We start from the raw sequence: 18,470 nt of genomic DNA, 5'->3' as shown, positions 1-18,470 counted from the left end.
TAATCCGGAGGCATTTTTGTTTAATTATGTGATTGTCCAAGATATTTGTAAATCTCTTTTCTTCATTGGCTCAAAGAGAGTTTTGGGTCTTTGCTATATATATATCAACACATCCAAAGATTGTAGCATATATCAAATGGCTTAAAAGACTGAATTTTAGATTCCAGTCCTGTTCTTCAAGACTTGCCTTCATTTTCTCCTTTAATTAAAAAAAACCAGCATGAATTGTTTACCAAGCTGATAGAAGCACTTCACACTTTTGCCTAAGTATCCATTGGCAGATTCTTCCAAGGGAGTGAAAGAAAAAGATTTAGAAAAAAAAAATAACAATATGCAGGAGTCATAAAAAACATTAATTGTTCTATTCTTGTTGGAATATTCTATTCTGATTCTATTCTTTTTTGATCATTCTGATTCTTGTGTTTATTGAAGGAACGAATATGACAATACCGTTCTCGTCTTGGATGCCCTGAAAGTTACAGCTAACATTGTTTTTGGATATGCCACGTAAGAATAGCTATTAAAGTATTTATTTTTTAGAAGTATGGTAACTTATTTTAATTTCTAACTAATAATAATCTCTATTATTTTGAGTGTTATATGGATAAGATTCTGACCATGTTAGAGGTTAAAATCTGTTTTATTCATTTATTCATTTATTTAAGCCAGAGGTCTACAAACTTTCACTGTTTAAATCAGAGGTCTCCAAACTTGTGGACTTTCACAGTTTAAATCAGAGGTCTCCAAACTTGTGGACTTCAACTCCCAGAATTCTCCAGCCAGCATAGCTGGCATAGCTGGCTGGAGAATTCTGGGAGTGGAAGTCCACAAGTCTTAAAGTTGCCAGGTTTGGAGACCTCTGACTTAAACTGTGAATGGGCATCAAGAGATGTTTTATTCCTCTGTTACTGAGTCATGGACATGATTTTCAATATTATAAAATATTGAAATATTAAACCCATAAGTCTCATCTCTTCCTTGCAAAAGAAAAAACTGGCTATACTTGTTGATCTGAATGTTAGCATCTTCTTAGCCACATGATGAAAAACTTGCTTTTAAGACTGAGGAGACTGCATTTAGTTCAGTGTGAGACATCTTACTACCTAAATTGTTTTCCCCCTGTGGTGAAGAAAAGAACACAATAAGTCTCGGCTACGCTGAGAAATCCCCTGAATTCTAAATAGCAGCTATTATTCTTCTCTGAGGGAAGAAAAATGGAGGGACATTTCTTAAGGCCACATAATGTATCCATGACAAGAGCTGGGCTTGAATCCAGATGAGGTCCTGTTTATAGAAATTGTTGGTTCTCAGAACCTGGAGGACTGTTTTTTTCAGACTTGGCTGCTATGTCCTCTGACACCATGGTTGCTCATTTGTCTTATGAGCCAATATATAGGTGGGAAGGGCCATCATTGGCTTCCACCTCAGGAAGAAATACTGTTATCTGTAGATAGGTTTTTGCAGAGACTTTTTCCCAGTGTGCCAAATGGTCACTGTGAAGAATGAAGCTGGCCTGCACAGTCTGTCCATCTGTCCATTCATCCATCCATCCATCCTGTTCTGACCAAGGCTTCCTGAGACATAAACAAACACGTGTTAGTCCCAAAAACCTTTTGTTTTATTTCAACGGCTGTGAATTATAGTCATTCACAGCACGTAATGAGTCTCAAACAGTTTGTAAATAGTCCCACAGAAGTCTGCCAAAGTCCTTTGGGATAAGTCTGATAAGTACACACCTTATCTTTCTTGAAATGCTGCCAACGACTAAATTGCCAATTAGTTGTACAAACAGAGCACAAATTCAACATGGAGCTTCAGGCTTCAAACTGACTAGTACAAACAAAGCTGCTTCCTGAAAAGGTTCATGTCCCTTTGCTCCTCCTTTATGTCTTATAGGAAGGCCAATCACCTCCAAGCCTTACTCCCGAGTCGCCCTTTTTGTCTTAACTGTTCTTGTCTTCTTGCAGCTCTGTGCATGCGCTCAGGCTTCCCCTGTTCCTCTGCCTCGCTGCTGTCAGATTCTAGAGGCTCTGGAGTCAGCACATAACTCCCAGATGGCCCGGGCCCCATCTCTGTATTGGATGCAGAGCCCTCATCCAAGTCCTCCCCAGACTTTTGGGCTGGCCCATGTTCCTCCCCACTGTCAAACTCTGCTACCAGCTCTGCAGGCTGCTGGTGGATCACAACACATCCATTGAAAGAGTCCATTTGATGCCCTGTGGCTTGTTGACACATTAAATTCTTTTCACTCTGTCTGATCAATTTGAACAATTAGAAATATTCCTGCTGCACCATCCAAAGCAACTCTACCTCAGAAGTTTAACCTTAGTAGTTTAGATGCTGCATGATACAGATGCCTGTCCATCTACGGTGCTAACATACTGTCTACATATTGTCAAGGTGCCAAGGGGCAGAAGCTTTTGAAATTCAGCAGTCTGGATTGGCCAATGGGATTTTCATGAAGTTTTTGAAGGAACGCTTATTGGAGGACAAGAAAATTACTGTGCTGCTGGATGGTGTGGCGGAAGGTGAGAAAAACCTACCAGAAATAAAGAGGGATGTTGATGGATTAATTGTACAATAGTCCTTGCTTAACAATTGCATGTCCAGTGACAATTTTAAAGACATGACAGCCCTGAGCTGTAACTTATGACCTGTTCTATTATTGTAGCTGTTGCAGTGGTCATGGGGTTACAATTCAGGTGTGTGGCAACTGGATTGCAATTATGACATCACATCATCCCATGGTCACGTGATTGCCATTTGCAAACTTCACCGCTGACTTCGGACATGCTAAGTCAATGGGGAAGCTGGTGAAAAGTCTTAAATACTAACCATATGACAGGGATGTCAAACTCAAGGCCTGCGGGGTGCTTAGATCTGGCCCGTGGGCTGCCTTGGAAACAGTGAAGGTGTGGCCCAGGTGCCTCTGCCAGTGAAAATGGAGCTGGCCATGACAGCCGCCTGTGCACGGTTGAGCTCCGTTTTCGCTGGCAGAGGGCTGCAGGAGGCCTCCCCAAGCTCTGTTTTCTCTGGCAGAGAGCTATACAAGGCCGCCACGGCCGACAACGGAGCCTTGATGAGTGACACATCTCCCTGGCCACACCTCCCCGCCCCCCCCGAAGTCAAACACAACCCTGATGTAGCCCTCAAATGAAACCGAGTTTGACACCCCTGCCATATGACATGTTTAACAACCATATGAGATTCACCTCACCAGTCAGAAATACCAAAAATGCCATTGTAAGATGGCGCAGTCATATGACATCATACTTTATGATGTCACTTAGTGACTTGAGTTGTCTGTCGTTAAGTGAGGACTACCCATATTTTATATACTCTACTTACAAGGAAAATTATAAGCAAGGGTTTTATTGGCAATGTTTTGTGGACCAGAAACAAACCCACTATTGATGTACAAGAGTGCACTCCAGGAAATTACTGTATATTTCAGTTTTGATCAGTTCATAAATTCTTCCCTATATCTGAATTACTAGTTACAATTGTCACACATAAGAGCAATTCTTTCGCATAGCTTAGCTTGATGTTTCATTATTTGGTTCTACAACAAGAGATTAAGTTTGGGAAAAGCTAGGGAATCAGCAGGTATGCCTCATTTATATAAGTTTACTTGTTTCTTTATCAACCTGGAGGGTTGTCGATCAAATGGATTTTTGCCATATTGGAATACAGATACACATTTTAAACAAGCATTTGGAAGCCTTTGAGTAAAACAGCCTGGGGGAACGGTGCAATTTCGGTGGAAACATTATTGGCAGAGAAAGAATTAGTGAAGCGTGCATCTGTCATTTTTCTATTCAAAACCATCCCTTTTTGCAGCTTTTGTAAACAAAAATGAAGCCTGTTGGAGAATTTGCTGCCAGCATTATGAAAAATGTTTAATGTGCCTTCATTTATTTGAAGTTGATTTTTTTTTGGCAGAGTAAGAGAGGATTGGAGAAGGAAATACCTCTAACTTTGCTCTTTTATATAGTTTCTGCAGCTGGTCACAACTATTGTTTTATAGTCTGCTGTATTTTGGTGCCATTTTTTTACTAGAATTAATTTCTCTGATAATCCCAGAAAATTAAGGAGTTGGGTACTAAATGTATTGGTACTAGATAGGGGATTAAATAGGAAGCTATGCAGCTGTCAGTTATTCCTTTGACAATTAATTTCCTGGGAACTCCAAACCTGCCTACTAAACAGATAATAGAAAAAAGAATACCAGAACAAGGCAACATGACACATTCACAAACACAGGCATCAGAAATTATCAGTTCAGTGTTTACCATTATAAAGAGAAAAGCTGCCTTCAACGCATACCCCAGTCTTAGAAAAGCCCTGCCATTCAGAATAGAATAGAATAGAATAGAATAGAATAGAATAGAATAGAATAGAATAGAATAGAATAGAATAGAATAGAATAGAATTCTTTATTGGCCAAGTATGATTGGACACACAAGGAATTTGTCTTTGGTGTATATGCTCTCAGTGTACATAAGAAAACATAAAATACATTCATCAAGAATCATCAGATACAACACTTAGTAATAGTCAGGTTACTAAAAGAAATCAAATCATACATAGCTTACTAACATACAATCAAAATATACTAGGAAAACAAATAAAACAATATAAATTGTAAAGATATAAGCAACACAGTTATAGTCATAAGTGGGAAGAGATAGGTAGTAGGAAGGATGAGAATAATAATAATACAGTCTTACTAAGTAATTTGACAGTGTTGTGGGAATTAGTTGATTAGCAGAGTGGTGGCATTCAGGGAAAAACTGTCCTTGTGTCTAGTTGTTCTGGTGTGCAGTGCCCTATAGCATTGTTTTGAAGGTATAAGTTGAAACAATTTATGTCCAGGATGTGAGGGGTCTGTAGATATTTTCACAGCCCTCTTTTGATTCGTGCAGTATACCAGTCCTCAATGGAAGGCAGGTTGGTAGCAACTGTTTTTTTTTATCTTGCAGGCCTAATTACTCTCTGAAGTCTGTGTCTGTCTTGTTTGGTTGCAGAGCCAAACCAGACAGTTATAGAGGTGCAGATGACAGACTCAATAATTCCTTTGTAGAACTGAATCAATAGAAAAGAAAGGGCTCAGCCATGAGTAGACAAAATGGCAATGAAGTTCAGTTGAGGTTCCTTGAGACTTTCTGAACTTGGTTGTTTTCTATGAAACATTTCATTACCCAAACTAGGTAGCATCATCAGCAACATGAAGATGTCACCTCGTTTGGGTAATGAAATATCTGCAAAAAAAACCCAACCAAGCTCAGAGAGCACCAAGGACCCCTCATTTCAACCCTGAGCTACAAATATTCTCCTTTAGAATAGAATAGAATAGAATAGAATAGAATAGAATAGAATAGAATAGAATTCTTTATTGGCCAAGTGTGATTGGACACACAAAGAATTTGTCTTGGTGCATATGATCTCAGTGTACATAAAAGAAAAGATACATTCATCAAGAGTCAAGAATCATAAGGTACAACACTTAATAATGGTCATAGGGTACAATAAGCAATCAAATCATACTAGGAAACAGTCAATATAGATCATAAGGATACAAGCAACAAAGTTACAGCCATACAGTCACAAGTGGGAGGGGATGGGTGATAAGGAGTGATGAGAAGGTTAATAGTAATAGTAGTCCAGACTTTGTAAATAAGTGCAGATGAGTTCGCAGCCCTGCTGAATCCAAACACCATCCAGTGGGGTATCTCTGTCTCTTTCTTTCTTAGCAGCTTTTGGATTCAGAGGGTTGGAAATTATTGAGAATTATCCTCCACTGGGCCTAATGTTAGGCCCACAGAGTGGGTCTCTTTCCTAATCTGGTTGGACTTTGGATCTTATGTAAATTTCTTCCACCGGATTCTTGGGAATTTCTCTTTGCAGAAATGCCTCGTGGCTCATCCTTTATATCTAAATCATAAAGCAAATATTTTAATGAATCCAATGTGCTTATAAGAGGCTGCTTTGATCCAGTCTCCGGTCATATTCAAAGTCCTATCCTGGAACAGAAAGAAGGACTTCCTTTGGTAGTCTCCACATTGTATGGAGATACAGGTAGTCCTCAACTTGCAAGCAGTGACTGTTTGAAGTTACAACAGCACTGAAAAAAGTGACTTATGACCAATTTCTGCACTTAACAACCAACCATTGCAGCATCCCCATCAGAGGTGGTGTTCAGCAGATTCTGATCAGTCCTGGAGAACCGGTAGCTGAAATTTTGAGTAGTTCAGAGAACCAGCAAATCCCACCTCTGACTGGCCCTGCCTTCATCCCTTCTCTGCCTCCCAAGTCCCAGCTGATCGGCTGGGTCTTCTTTTGTTGCCCTGCACAGGAGAACAGAGCTGGAAAGCAGGTTAGTGGGGTGGGGAGGGAATGAGGATTTTGCAGTAACCTTCCCCTGCCACGCCCACCAAGCCACCACCCCCAGAACTGGTAGTAAAAATGTTGAATCCCACCACTGATCCCCATGACCATGTAAAATTTGGGTGCTTGGCAACAATTTATTGCACAAGATTATGGGATCCCCATTTGTGAGCTTCCAGCAAGCAAAGTCAGTGGGGAGAGCCAGATTCACTTCATGACAGAATGATTCACTTTACAGCTGTGGCAAGAAAAGTTGCAAAATGGGACAAAACTCACTGAACAACTGCCTTGCTTAGCAGCAGAAATATTGGGCTTAATTGTGGTCGTAAGTTGAGGATGACTGGTATGTCTAGCTCTCTTCTGACCTTCAAGAAAAAGTTGGAAAGTCCATTTTAAACAGGGATTTGATGTCTTAAGCTGTATGCTGGGACCCTCATCTATTTGATTTGATTGCTTATTATACGCTATGACTATTATTAAGTGTTGTACCTTATGATTCTTTTTTTTTTTTGAAACAAATTGTATTAATTTTCAAAAGACCAACAAAACATAAAACATAGAAACATAAAACCTCCTTTCTGAAAGCTACTTATAGGTTTTGAGAAAGCAACTAAACATTGTTTTATACAAGATAGTTCCAAATTATCATTTAAGCACATACATATCTTTTCCAAATTTCTCGTTGTACCTTATGATTCTTGATGAATGTGTCTTTTCTTTTATGTACACAGAGAGCCTATGCACCAAGACAAATTCCTTGTGTGTCCAATCCCACTTAGCCAATAAAAAAGAATTCTACTTCTATTAAATTGTCTGAACTGAGGCAACTGGGATACCTATTTCATATTGTTTCATTATAATGTGTATTACCTAGAATCTTAAGGTTAGCAGTATAGAAATTAATTAGCAGTTTATGAAAATTATTGTACCAAATAAATATTTTTCAGAGGGAAGAAAGAGCATGATAATTATTAATCAAAATAAGCATGTGGGGTTTTTTTTTCTTTTATTTTTAGATATGGGAAAGTGTCATCTTACCAAAGGCAAGCAAGCTTTGGAGATTCGCAGCAGCTTATCTGAAAAAAGAGCGTTAACTGATCCTATTCAGCAAACTGTAACCTCAGCAGAAGCTTTGGCACGGAATCTACAGTGGGCGAAAGCGCATGGTACAGTACATGAGAAAGCCATGACCTTGGACCAGTCTCTCTCAGTCCAACTCACCTCACAGGGTTGTTGTTGTTGTTGGGAAAATGAGACAATGGTTTATTAGATACGTTTGCTGCCACGAGTTATTTGTAAGCATAATAAAAGCAGGATACAAATTAAGTAACTAACTCTGTAGCCCTTATGTCCCTGAAATACATACTTTAAGAATTAGGTTATTTGTTTCAAATTTGTTTCAAAGCTTCTCACAGTACAGAGGTCAGAACAGATAGAGGAAAAGAGCAAAGGAAATGAAATATACTGTATGTCACTATTTCCTTGCTTAATTTACTTTGCCAGTATTATCCCGTAACTAAGGAGCTGGCAATTGTTTTATTGCCTCCATCCACCCAAACTTTCTTGGTTATACCCAGTCCTCCCCCGTGTACACCTCTGAATTTTGGCTTCCTGTCCATTTGGGATGGAAAAACTGCAACAAAGTTTTTATTAATCTTTAATAAAGATTTTATAAAAATAATCCCCCACCTCTGCGATACTTGTATTTAAGTCCTTGACTTAAGGCCACAAGGGAGCCTGCCCCTTATAGCTGCAAGTCATCACGGTCGTAAAGCAGGTCACCCATTGACCAGCCTGATTTATGACCTTTTTTGCAGAGACCATTAAGCAAATCACCACAGTTGTTAAACAAAACCATTCTCTATGGGGCATTTTACCAAAACCTGGAATTAAATGCCAATTTTCAGCAAAAATGTAAATCATGATTACATCACCGCAGGATGCTGCAGTTGGCCCTAAATACAGGCCAAGCTCCTGAAATGCAGTCATGTGACTGCAGGGGGAGGGGGGAGCATTGGAACTTTGGACCCTGGGCACAAAATGGGGAAGTTTGTCATACTTTCAAATGGTTGCTAAGAGACCAATTGTAAGTTGAGTACTACCTGTATTTGGTCCCTCTCCAATGTTACACCTGCCCTAAACTATTAAATATAGTTCCTAGCTATGGTTTTCCCACTTTTCTTAATTATTTTCAGATTTGCTAATTATCACTTGTTATTCCTACAAGGCAACACTTAACAGATAACAGATAATCAGAGTTGGAAGGGATCTTGTAGGCCATCTAGTCCAACCCCCTACCCAAGCGGGGGACCCTACACCATTTCTGACAAATGGCAGCCCAATCTCTTCTTGAAAGTCTCAAGTGATGGCACTCCCACAACTTCCGAGGGCAACTTCTGTTCCATGGGTTGATTGTTCTCACGGTCAGAAAGTTTCTCCTTATTTCCAGGTTAAATCTCTCTTGTTCAGTTTCCATCCATTATTCCATGTCTGGCCTTCGGGTGCTTTAGAGACCCTCAAGGGCAGGGATTGAGCAACTATGGCCTCTTCACAGTCTGTGGACTTCAACTCCCAGAATTGCTGGCTCAGGAATTCTGGGAGTTGAAGTCCACAGGTCATAAAGGCGCCATAGTTGTTCATTTCTGCTGAAGGGAATGACAGGTTGATTTAGGATGCTGTTAAGTAAACGAAAAACAAGGTGGGTTTTTTTTCAATATGGGCCCATATTTTAGGAGGAAAAAAGAACAGTGGATTACAGGGCAAGGTACAAAAATAGCATCTTCCAGCGGTTGGAAACCACTTCCCTATATCTGCAACTGTGGAACTACTAAAATAAACTTCTGAAATTCTGGGAAGATCATGTTTGCAGAGCTGTTTCTGAAGAGAAACAGGTATGGATCACCGCCTTCCAAAATGTGCTTATTTCCAGAACTTTCTGAAAGTATGTACCTTCAGTTTCAATGCGGGGTTCGGATTCAGCTTGGTTTTGCTGCAGAATTCTCCAACGTCATGATCATCTACACCAGAATCGTAAAGAAGCCGCCTGAAATAACCGTTTGCAACGCTTACGTCACTGATTTTCCTCTTGTAAGTTAGTCTCAGAAGATGGCACATTTATTGCTTGGAAGGCTATGTGTACAAAACAGAAACAGCATGCTTTAAACGTGAAACACAACTTGGCATGATATAAAGCGGGGCTCTCCAAATTTGGCAACTTTAAGGCTTGCGGACTTCGACTCCCAGAATTCCACAGCCAGCCATGCTGTGAAGTCTTAAAGTTGCCAAGTTTGTTGAGCCCTGATATATAGGATAGAAATGGAGGGGGGGAGTTCAAAAATCTAACCACCTCCTCATTATCATTTTATTGTTTTAAATGTTCACAGGAATTGGATGTGGATCCTAAAGAGGCCAATAAAGGAACTCCTGAGGAAACTGGCAGCTATTTGCTTTCAAAAGATTTGCCGAAGCACTGCCTCTACACTAGAATAAGTTCACTACAGAAGCTAAAGGTAATTACTTGCATGCAAATTTGGTTTGCTTTCTTATATTTCTACATTCTCTGAGTAGCAGCAATGCCATTCAATTACTGTTTAGAGTTTACACCCACAAAGATTATCCTATGCTTGCAACTTTAAAAGCAGAGTATGTATGTTGAAGGAGTGGCAGGGTGGCCTAGAGGTGAAGATGCTTACCTACCACTCAGAAGATTGAGAGTTCAATCCTAGGCAGTGACAGATGTTTCTCTATCAGGGTGCAAAGAGAAAATAGTTGCTGTGAAGTCCGCATAGGTGTCATGAAGGGCATCCATCCAGTAAATGCTCAGTTCCATTCTGTCATCCCAACTCCATACCAATAACAGGGATTATAGATCATGAAATGAAAAAAAGGTGGGGTATTGAAGGCTACCAAACTGCAAATGTTTCATGTTTCATTCATTGAATGTGGGTCAATGGTCCCTAGAAAAGTAAAACAAATGGTACAGGGAAGTTGCTGGAAAAAAAATAGTAGGAGATACTGGCATCTGTAACAAGTCTTAAATAGGGCTTGAGAAATGATTTGGGAATGAAGTATAATTTGAGAAACAGGTAGTCCTCAGCGTAGAACCATTAGCTTAGCACCATTCAAAGTTACAATAGCACTTTAAAATATTATTTATGATGGTCCGTGTACTGAAACTGTTGCAGTCCCCACAATCACATGGTCATGATTCAGGCACTTGACAACCAACAGATATTTACTATAGTTGTAGTGTCCTGGTTGCCTTTCTCAACCTTTCTAACCAGCTTCCAACAAAATCAGTAGGGAAAGCTGGTTTCGCTTAACAATTGTGGCAAATAAGTTTCACCTAACAATTGTGGCAAAGAAGTCATAAAATCAGGTGTGGTCATGTAATGACTCACTTAATGACTTCTTTGCCTAAGGACAGAAGTTCTTATTGCAGTTGTGGTCATAAGTCAAGAACTCCCTGTACTATTTTGAATAAAGAAATTGACCACTGAAACTGCAGTGTGAATTTAGCAGAAAAAAAGAATGTAATTTGATTTGCAAATCACCCGAATGGCTGGTGGTCCAGCACAAATTTCCCTGTATGAGACTACTGGAGTTTGAAATTGTGTACTCCAAAGGGGCCTCATTTTGGAGAAAACTGATCTACCTTGAGTCACACTGGATGGGGAAAAATATATTTAGCTCTTGCTTTGATTTTCCATGGAATGTCTACCTCTCAAGCCAAATTATTTCTGTGAAATTCCTTTGTATGGTTAATTCCTTCATTCTCTAGTGGAGAGCAAGCCAGGATAAGACCTTCATATCTATCTCTGATAACTAGCGCAGGGCTTTCCAAACCTGGCAACTTTAAGACTTGTGGACTTTTAACCCCCAGAGTTGAGGAATTCTGGGAGTCGAAGTCCACAAGTCTTAAAAGTTGCAAGGTTTGGAGACCCCTGATCTAGCATAACATGGTGATGGCAGAACATTAGAAGTTAGTGTCAGAGTTCCAAGTAATACACCCAAACAGAACTCTGAGGCAATCAGTTTCCTCCAAAAATACATTTATTGGATATATCATATTGGCACAAGCTGGTGAAAACCGACTCTAAAGGTTCCTGTGGTTTTCACCTAATTAAAAGTAAAAGTTTTCCCCCTTTCCCAAGCAATCTGTCACATGGTCCAATCAAGGTGCTGTCCGGTTGCTTGGAAACGTCACTCCTCCTCTCTTCAGCTACCTGTGGGAATGTCCTTAGTTCACAAGGGAAACTATTTCGCTTTGACTACTACCCCCGCTATCTCTATTCCCCCCTCCCTATCCCTCAGCACCATTATGATAGCACTAAAGCCTCCAAGTTGGCCTCGCTCAGGCTAGCTTCAGGGTTGACAGTTAGATGACCAGTATCCTTTTTTAAATGTCTCCATCTTGTGAATTTCATGATAGGAATACAGGGATCGTTTGGTTGCAACCGTTACCGTTGGGTTGAATGCCTGGCAGTAAAAGGCTATCATTATTATATTTACTTATGATTTATATTGACTGTTTCCTAGTATGTTTTGATTGCTTATTGTACCCTATGACTATCATTAAGTGTCGTACCTTATGATTCTCGGTTCTTGACGGATGTATCTTTTCTTTTACGTATACTGAGAGTATTTACACCAAGACACATTCCTTGTGTGTCCAATCACACTTGGCCAATAAAGTATTCTATCTATCTATCTTATTAATGTCTCTCTTTTTAATTAATTTTTTTTAATATAATAATTCCATCTTCAATTAAACAGTGTGTCGTCCGAGTACAATATCTTTGTAAAGTAATAATCAAAATTTGCAACAATATTCATTACATTAGCATTAATTCTCTCTTTCAATCACAGGAAGATTTAACATTCACCGTTTGCCTGCATTATGAATACATGGGACTGGAGGACCCGGTGGATGAAAGAAAGGAGGTTAACATCGGCAAGCCACTGGTTGCCAGATTGCGCATTTACCAAGGATTTGGAAAGTGCAGCTGCTTCCAGAACTGTTCTTTGCCTAACAGCGCTTCTTCCACCCAGTCACTGGCCCCAGAAGCATCTGGATTCTGCCCATCTCACCTGAATCAGCCGCATTCTTACACAGGCTTTGTCCAGTCAAGTCCTCTCATAGAAAGCCTGAGGCAGCCGCCAAGATGCCACTGCAGGATGGTGCCAGACAGATTAGTTGCATGGCAATCAAAATGGCCGCATTCATACGATTCAGACCTGAGCAATATTCCTGTGGAGACCACAGATGAACTGGAATCTGACTTCTCTGGAAGTTTAAAACTATCTCATGAGCCTTAGCCAACTTTATATTGTAGGTGGGAACAGCATTTTCAATGGCCTTGCCCTGGGATGAAATTCTGAGGCCTGGTGACATCTTGGTCTGGATCCATGCGTAAGGCTTACAGTAGTTGGCTGAGGGAGAAAAAGGTTTAGAAATGTCTTCAGACAACTGGAAATAAAAGTTGCAACATTCCCAGATGTTATCCCTTGTGAGGGGAAAGACGAAAAAGAATTTGGTAAAGGCAAACTAGGTTTCTGTGGAAAAGGACTCCCTAATAACCCAGCATGTTGATTGTCAGAATAAGCAGAAGTCTTTAAGATACAGAAATTTTAATGTGCTGACTGAGAGACTTAACGGGAGTTATGATACGAGGCTTCCACTTCACCAGGCAACGAGGAGGAGAATAGCAAATAGGCCAGAAAATCAGGCGATCCCGATGGACAGAACAGGCATACGTGTAAGCAACGTTTTGGGAGGAAGAAGACAACCTGGCTTGTTGTGGAGTCTGAAAAGGAGCCATCGCAGAATGATCTTATAATACAAAAAAGTGTTTATTAAAGGAAGTTAAGGGATACCGAGCACCAACTTCCTTTGCTCTCGATTCTGGCTAAGGCAGTCAGACTGTGCAGGCCACTGAAATGGTGGCGGCAGTTGAGTAAGAAAATTGGTAAGATAAGATGTGCCGCCACGCTTCTACCCTTCTGCAAGAGCCAGAAGACCTTGCTCTGCTGGTGGGCCTGGGGTCCAAATGGCGGCTGCTGGATTGGTGGCAGACTCCCCCTCCCTCCCCCCTGCCTTTGTTCTCTGCTATCTACCTATCCATCTTTCTTTTTTGATAATCTTATAGTTGTACAGGTGTCAGGGCTCCAGCTGTTACCCCCACATAAATTATGAGTCTCTAGACGAACTTCCAAAACTTAAAGAAGATTTAACATGGCGGCGCTGCCTGGGTGTAGCTGACTCTGAGAAACATCATTCATCGTCACCCTTGACCCTGGTTTTCCCCCCACCCCCCTGGGTGTATCATAATTCATATTCTCCAATGGGACACATCCATAGCCAAGAGTCATCAGTCATGCCCTCCAGTTAGAATATTGCGTGGCAGAAACTTCAGTCACCTAGAAACTCTTTGAAAACATGTATGGAATGCAAGCTGCTGCGTTGCTCTGCCCTCCCTTTCTGTTGGCAACTCTAAAAAGACCATAGAAATATTTTATGAGTTGACAACAGGTAGTTCTCAACTTCCGACCACAATTGAGGCCAAAATTTCTGTTGCTAAGTAAGACAGTTGTTAAGTGGATTTTACCACCTTTCTTGGCACACTTGGTTAAGTGATTCATTGCAGTTTGTAAGTTAGCAACAGTTGTTAAGTGAATCTGGCTTCCCCATTGAGTTTGCCGATCAGAAGGTTGCAAAAGGTGATCACATGACCCCAAGACACAGCAACCGTCATAAATATGAGCCAGTTGCCAAGCATCTGAATTTTGGTCACGTGACTATGGGGATGCTACAATGGTTGTGTGAAAAACAGTCATAAGTCACTTTTTTTCAGTGCCATAATAGCTTCGAACATTCACTGAAAGAACTACCAAAAAGTCACCTGTAGGCTACTTGTATTTATCGTGGTGTTCTCTTTCATTGTTTATTTTATTGTTTCAATATCTTCTGTTCACACTCTACATTTCTTCTTTTTTATTGTTGTAAGCCTTTTAGAATAGGCCAGGGGTGGGATTCAAATTATTTAACAATTGGTTCTGTAGGTGTGGCTTAGGTGGTGGGCGTGGCTTGGTGGTCATGTGACTGGGCAGACATGGCTTGGTGGTCATGTTATTGGCTGGGTGTGGCCAACTCAATATCACTCACATCGAGGCACGCATCTCCTCGCCTGGCCTCTCATGACTGTGGGAGTACTGCAACAGTCGTTGTAAGTGTGAAAAATGATCATAAGTCACTTCTTTCAGTGCCATTGTAACTTTGAATGGTCACTCCACACAAGCAAAGTACCAGCAAAGGAGGGGGGAAAAACTCCAGAGACGTTCCTGAGACAGGAAGTCTAGTGCTGTCAAGAATGTAATAAGGGTTAACGGAGAGGCAGTTTCTATAAGCAGCACCAGAATGTTTCCTTCCTGCCTTCCTTACAGGATTAGGCCAGTAATTTCTTCTAACAACCAGTTCTCCAAACTGCTTAAACTGGTTAACTGGTTCTAGAGAATATGTGCGAACTGGTAGAATCCCACCCTGGAATAGGCCCATGGTCAAATAGGCAGCATATAAATTTAACAAATAAGTAAATACATAGGCTACTGGTGCAATGAGATAGGCTAACTCGCAATTGTAGAAAGGTAGAAGAAGCAATGTGCATCTGGCTTGCTCTTTTTTTAAAAAAAAAGGTGCATCATCAAGTCAGTGTCAAATGTTATTAGATTTACACCCCGCCTTTCATTCAGAAACTAAGGTGACATACAGACCATTTTCCTGCAACAGCCCTGTGAGGTAGGCCCGGCTGAGAGAGAGGAAAGCTAGTTCCACGTCCCTGAGTGAGTTTCCATGGCTGAACCCTGACAATATCTTAACCCTTTATACCATATTGGCTGTACCCCAAAAGAAAATGGTATAATCATCTAAACACCGATTCTTTCATTTCCTGGGTGTACCTCATTGCGCTAAGCCATTGTTTGTTTTAAACATGGTCTGTTCAATAAAGTCACAATGGCCATTAGGCAGGGGTGGGATTCAAAAATCCTAGCAACCGGCTCGCTGCTGGGTGGGTGTGGCCAAGACAGGCATGGCCTCTCGGAACTTCTGGGAGGGCCGTTTTTCACCTTCCCCAAGGTCCGGAGGCTTCCCTCAGGCCTCTGGGAGAGCAAAAATGGCCTCCCCCAGGCTCAGGAGGCCCTCTGGAAGCCAGAAACAGGCCCGTTTTTCACCCTGCCAGAGCTTCCGCACGGACCCTGCACTTACCTACATCCAAAATGGGCCGTGTGGGGACTCCTGGGAGGGGAAAGGTGGTCAGTTCAGCTACCAGTTTGGCGAACCAGATGTAAATTTAACATCCACTTCATCTGAATCCCACCCCTGACATTAGGGTTTATAATCATGGCTTACAAAACCCATTTTGAGCTTGTGCATTTATGTTTATCCCAAAGGTGTTTTTTCATAAGGCAACTGGACTTTGTTTTCCTTGAAGACGTTTCACTTCTCATTCAAAAAGCTTCTTCAGTTCTGAGTGCCTCCCAGTTCTGAAAGGAACACCTTTGGGACAACCGTGACCTGGATGACTGATAATCTCCATAGACATGTAGCTATGATTGTGTGTATCAAGTTGGTGCCGCCACATAGTGATAACGTAGTTGGATCTATTCCTAGCAGTGCAGCCATCCCTTACTCCTTCCAGCTGGCTGCTGATTATGGTCTTCTTTCTTTCCTTCCTTCCTTCCTTTCCACCTTTCTCAGCATTATAGATTTCTTAAGAGAACTCGGTCTTTGCATAATGTATCTGAAGTATGGATAATTTGAACCTGGTCATTTCTGCCTTTGGTGAGAATTCTGAATTAGTTGATGAGCCATTTGTTTGTTTTCTTGGCTGGCCACAGTATTTCAAGGCATCTTCTCCAAAGTCTTCCCATGATTGCTCCAGAACTAGTTCTTCCAGTATCCCAAACAACCAAAATATTCTAGGTTTTGTTTCTGCTGTACCCCGTGTCTCCCAAAATTGTTCACCAAAAATTCCAGAACATATGGCCTCTCCCAGGACAAAGCAAATATTCCATGCTTAATCTTAATTCTATTTCAGATATCAGGTCAACTTCAGTTATTTAAGCAGCTTCATCCATATCTCATTTATAGTATTTACTAATAATTATTGGCCTGTCCCCCAAAAAGATTTGGAAATATCCAGTAAAGAAATGAATTTTTGTTCAGGCTTTTTCTTGTGTTTTCTTAACATTCTTAATTTAAGATATTCCCCAAAATCCAAATATAACAATTTCGAAGAATTTCTTGACTTGGGTTTTGATTTCCTCTCCATGCACACATTTATCCTTTCCAAGACAATAGAATGTTGCAAAGAAATTGTGTAAAGGTTTTTGAGATTCTTTCTGTGCTTTTATCTGTTCAAAAACAGGTTGAAACGAGACTAAATTTTGTCTGGCAGAATAAACTAGCAAAATAAAGATCAAGCTAAAAAATTAAATTAGATCTGGTTGCGGGTTGCAGAACGGAATCTTCTGTGGGTGGGTGGGGAGATGGAATCTTTTTGCATCTTAATGGGAGAAGCAGATGGGGAGCAGTTTGAAATGTTGCCAAGATCCAGAATGGAGTATGCACACATGGAGATAATCACAAACACAACACCAGGAGAGAGCAGAAACACACAGAAGCAACACATGCATCTACACGGGCAAGTCCCTCAAATCAGAGGTGGTATTCAGCAGGTTCTGACCAGTTTAGTGGGAATTTTGAGTAAAATTAGGAGAACTGGCAAATACCACCTCTGACTGGCCCCGCTTCCATCTCTTCTCTGCCTCCCAAGTCCCAGCTGATCGGCTGGGCCTTCTTTTGTTTCAAAATGCGCACTCACCTGGTTTAGTCATGCTGGCCACATGACCACAGAGATGTCTTCGGACAGCGCTGGCTTTGTAATACAGATGAGCACCCGCCCCCCCAGAACCAGAAATGACCAAGCATGTATGTGCAAGGGGAACCTTTACCTTATAATACCATTATACTGGAAGTTGTCAGTTTAGGAACATCTTCCAGTCATCTATTACTTCTCCATTTTTTTAGTGTGCGTAATTCCTTGATCTTTGAAATACAATCCTGTTTTCTAAAATCTTCGTGATGCTCCCTGTGGAGTTGTAATGAGTAGAAAAATTTTGCAAAATTTATAACGAAGCTCAGCTTCAGTCCACAAGGCCATCTGCTGATTGTGATGTGCTTCATCAGGCCAATGTCCTCTGGTGCGATATTTTGTGCCACAGAGGAGCCAATTAGATGCATGCAGAAGCTCACAGCCACGGCCAGACCAAAACACTGATGGTCATTTATCTGAAGCAGAGATTGTGCCAGAACAACTGAATTGCCAGCATCTGGCATTCTTCATTTGAATTTGGCATATGATTGCCACCAACTTAAGGTATTTATTTATTAAATTTATGTAGCTACCCATTTCACATATATGAGACTGAGTGACATACACAATTAAAATAACAACAACAAAACCATTAAAAACAAAAATCATTAAAATATAGTTAAAACAGCTGAAGTGTAATAAAACAATACTGTGATGACCCGGGGCATGGCACAGAAGCAACGAAGTCACAAAAGTAAGTAAAGTCCCTTTAATACCTCTAACTTGGCCCCCAATGTCCAGTTATCTTCGGCTGGAGAAAAAACTCTCCTAAGAACAATCTTTAAAAGGAAGAAATTCAGTCCGAACCCAAAGTACATATAAATTATAAATAAAAAACCCCACAAACCATGCTGCAGCAATTAACGAGATGGCAGGATAAGGAATTGCAGACTTCCAAAAGATAACGAAACACACACAGTTGGGAGGATGCCAGAACCCAGATAAGCCTTGACAAACAAAGATAATGCATGCTTTGCTTCCAGCAACTTTGCTGTGCGTAGTTTGCCTTTTTAAACAGTTTTCCCAGCTGCAGCTAATGAAGGGGATCAGGGCCCTTTCCTCCCCCATAAACCATGTAACTCACGTTCCCTTCTCCGTTCCTCCCTGTGGGCCCTAGGACGAAGAGGGGGTGGCCCTGGATGGCTTCCTCTG

The 18,470-nt window shown here is 40.9% G+C and overlaps 1 protein-coding gene across 2 annotated transcripts in view; it reads left to right on the top strand.

The window, feature by feature from the left end:
• MALT1 (MALT1 paracaspase) overlaps window positions 1–16,880 on the top strand; it is a 51,369-nt gene extending 34,489 nt beyond the window's left edge. For both annotated transcript variants that reach the window (XM_026666366.2, XM_026666364.2), the window contains 6 exons: window positions 433–507; window positions 2,401–2,528; window positions 7,404–7,553; window positions 9,317–9,474; window positions 9,771–9,896; window positions 12,256–16,880. In XM_026666366.2, the coding sequence (XP_026522151.2) occupies window positions 433–507; window positions 2,401–2,528; window positions 7,404–7,553; window positions 9,317–9,474; window positions 9,771–9,896; window positions 12,256–12,705 (1,087 nt within the window). In that variant the 3' untranslated portion in view covers window positions 12,706–16,880. The remainder of the gene's footprint in view (window positions 1–432; window positions 508–2,400; window positions 2,529–7,403; window positions 7,554–9,316; window positions 9,475–9,770; window positions 9,897–12,255) is intronic.
• The last annotated feature ends 1,590 nt before the right edge of the window (window positions 16,881–18,470 follow it).

Source organism: Notechis scutatus, chromosome 2, assembly GCF_049901735.1.
Source record: "Notechis scutatus isolate UNSWTSFEM ecotype Mainland chromosome 2, rNotScu1.2, whole genome shotgun sequence".
Taxonomy (NCBI): Eukaryota; Metazoa; Chordata; class Lepidosauria; order Squamata; family Elapidae; genus Notechis; species Notechis scutatus.
The sequence above is the reverse complement of the archived record's forward strand: the minus strand, read 5'-3'. Positions and strand labels throughout refer to the sequence as shown.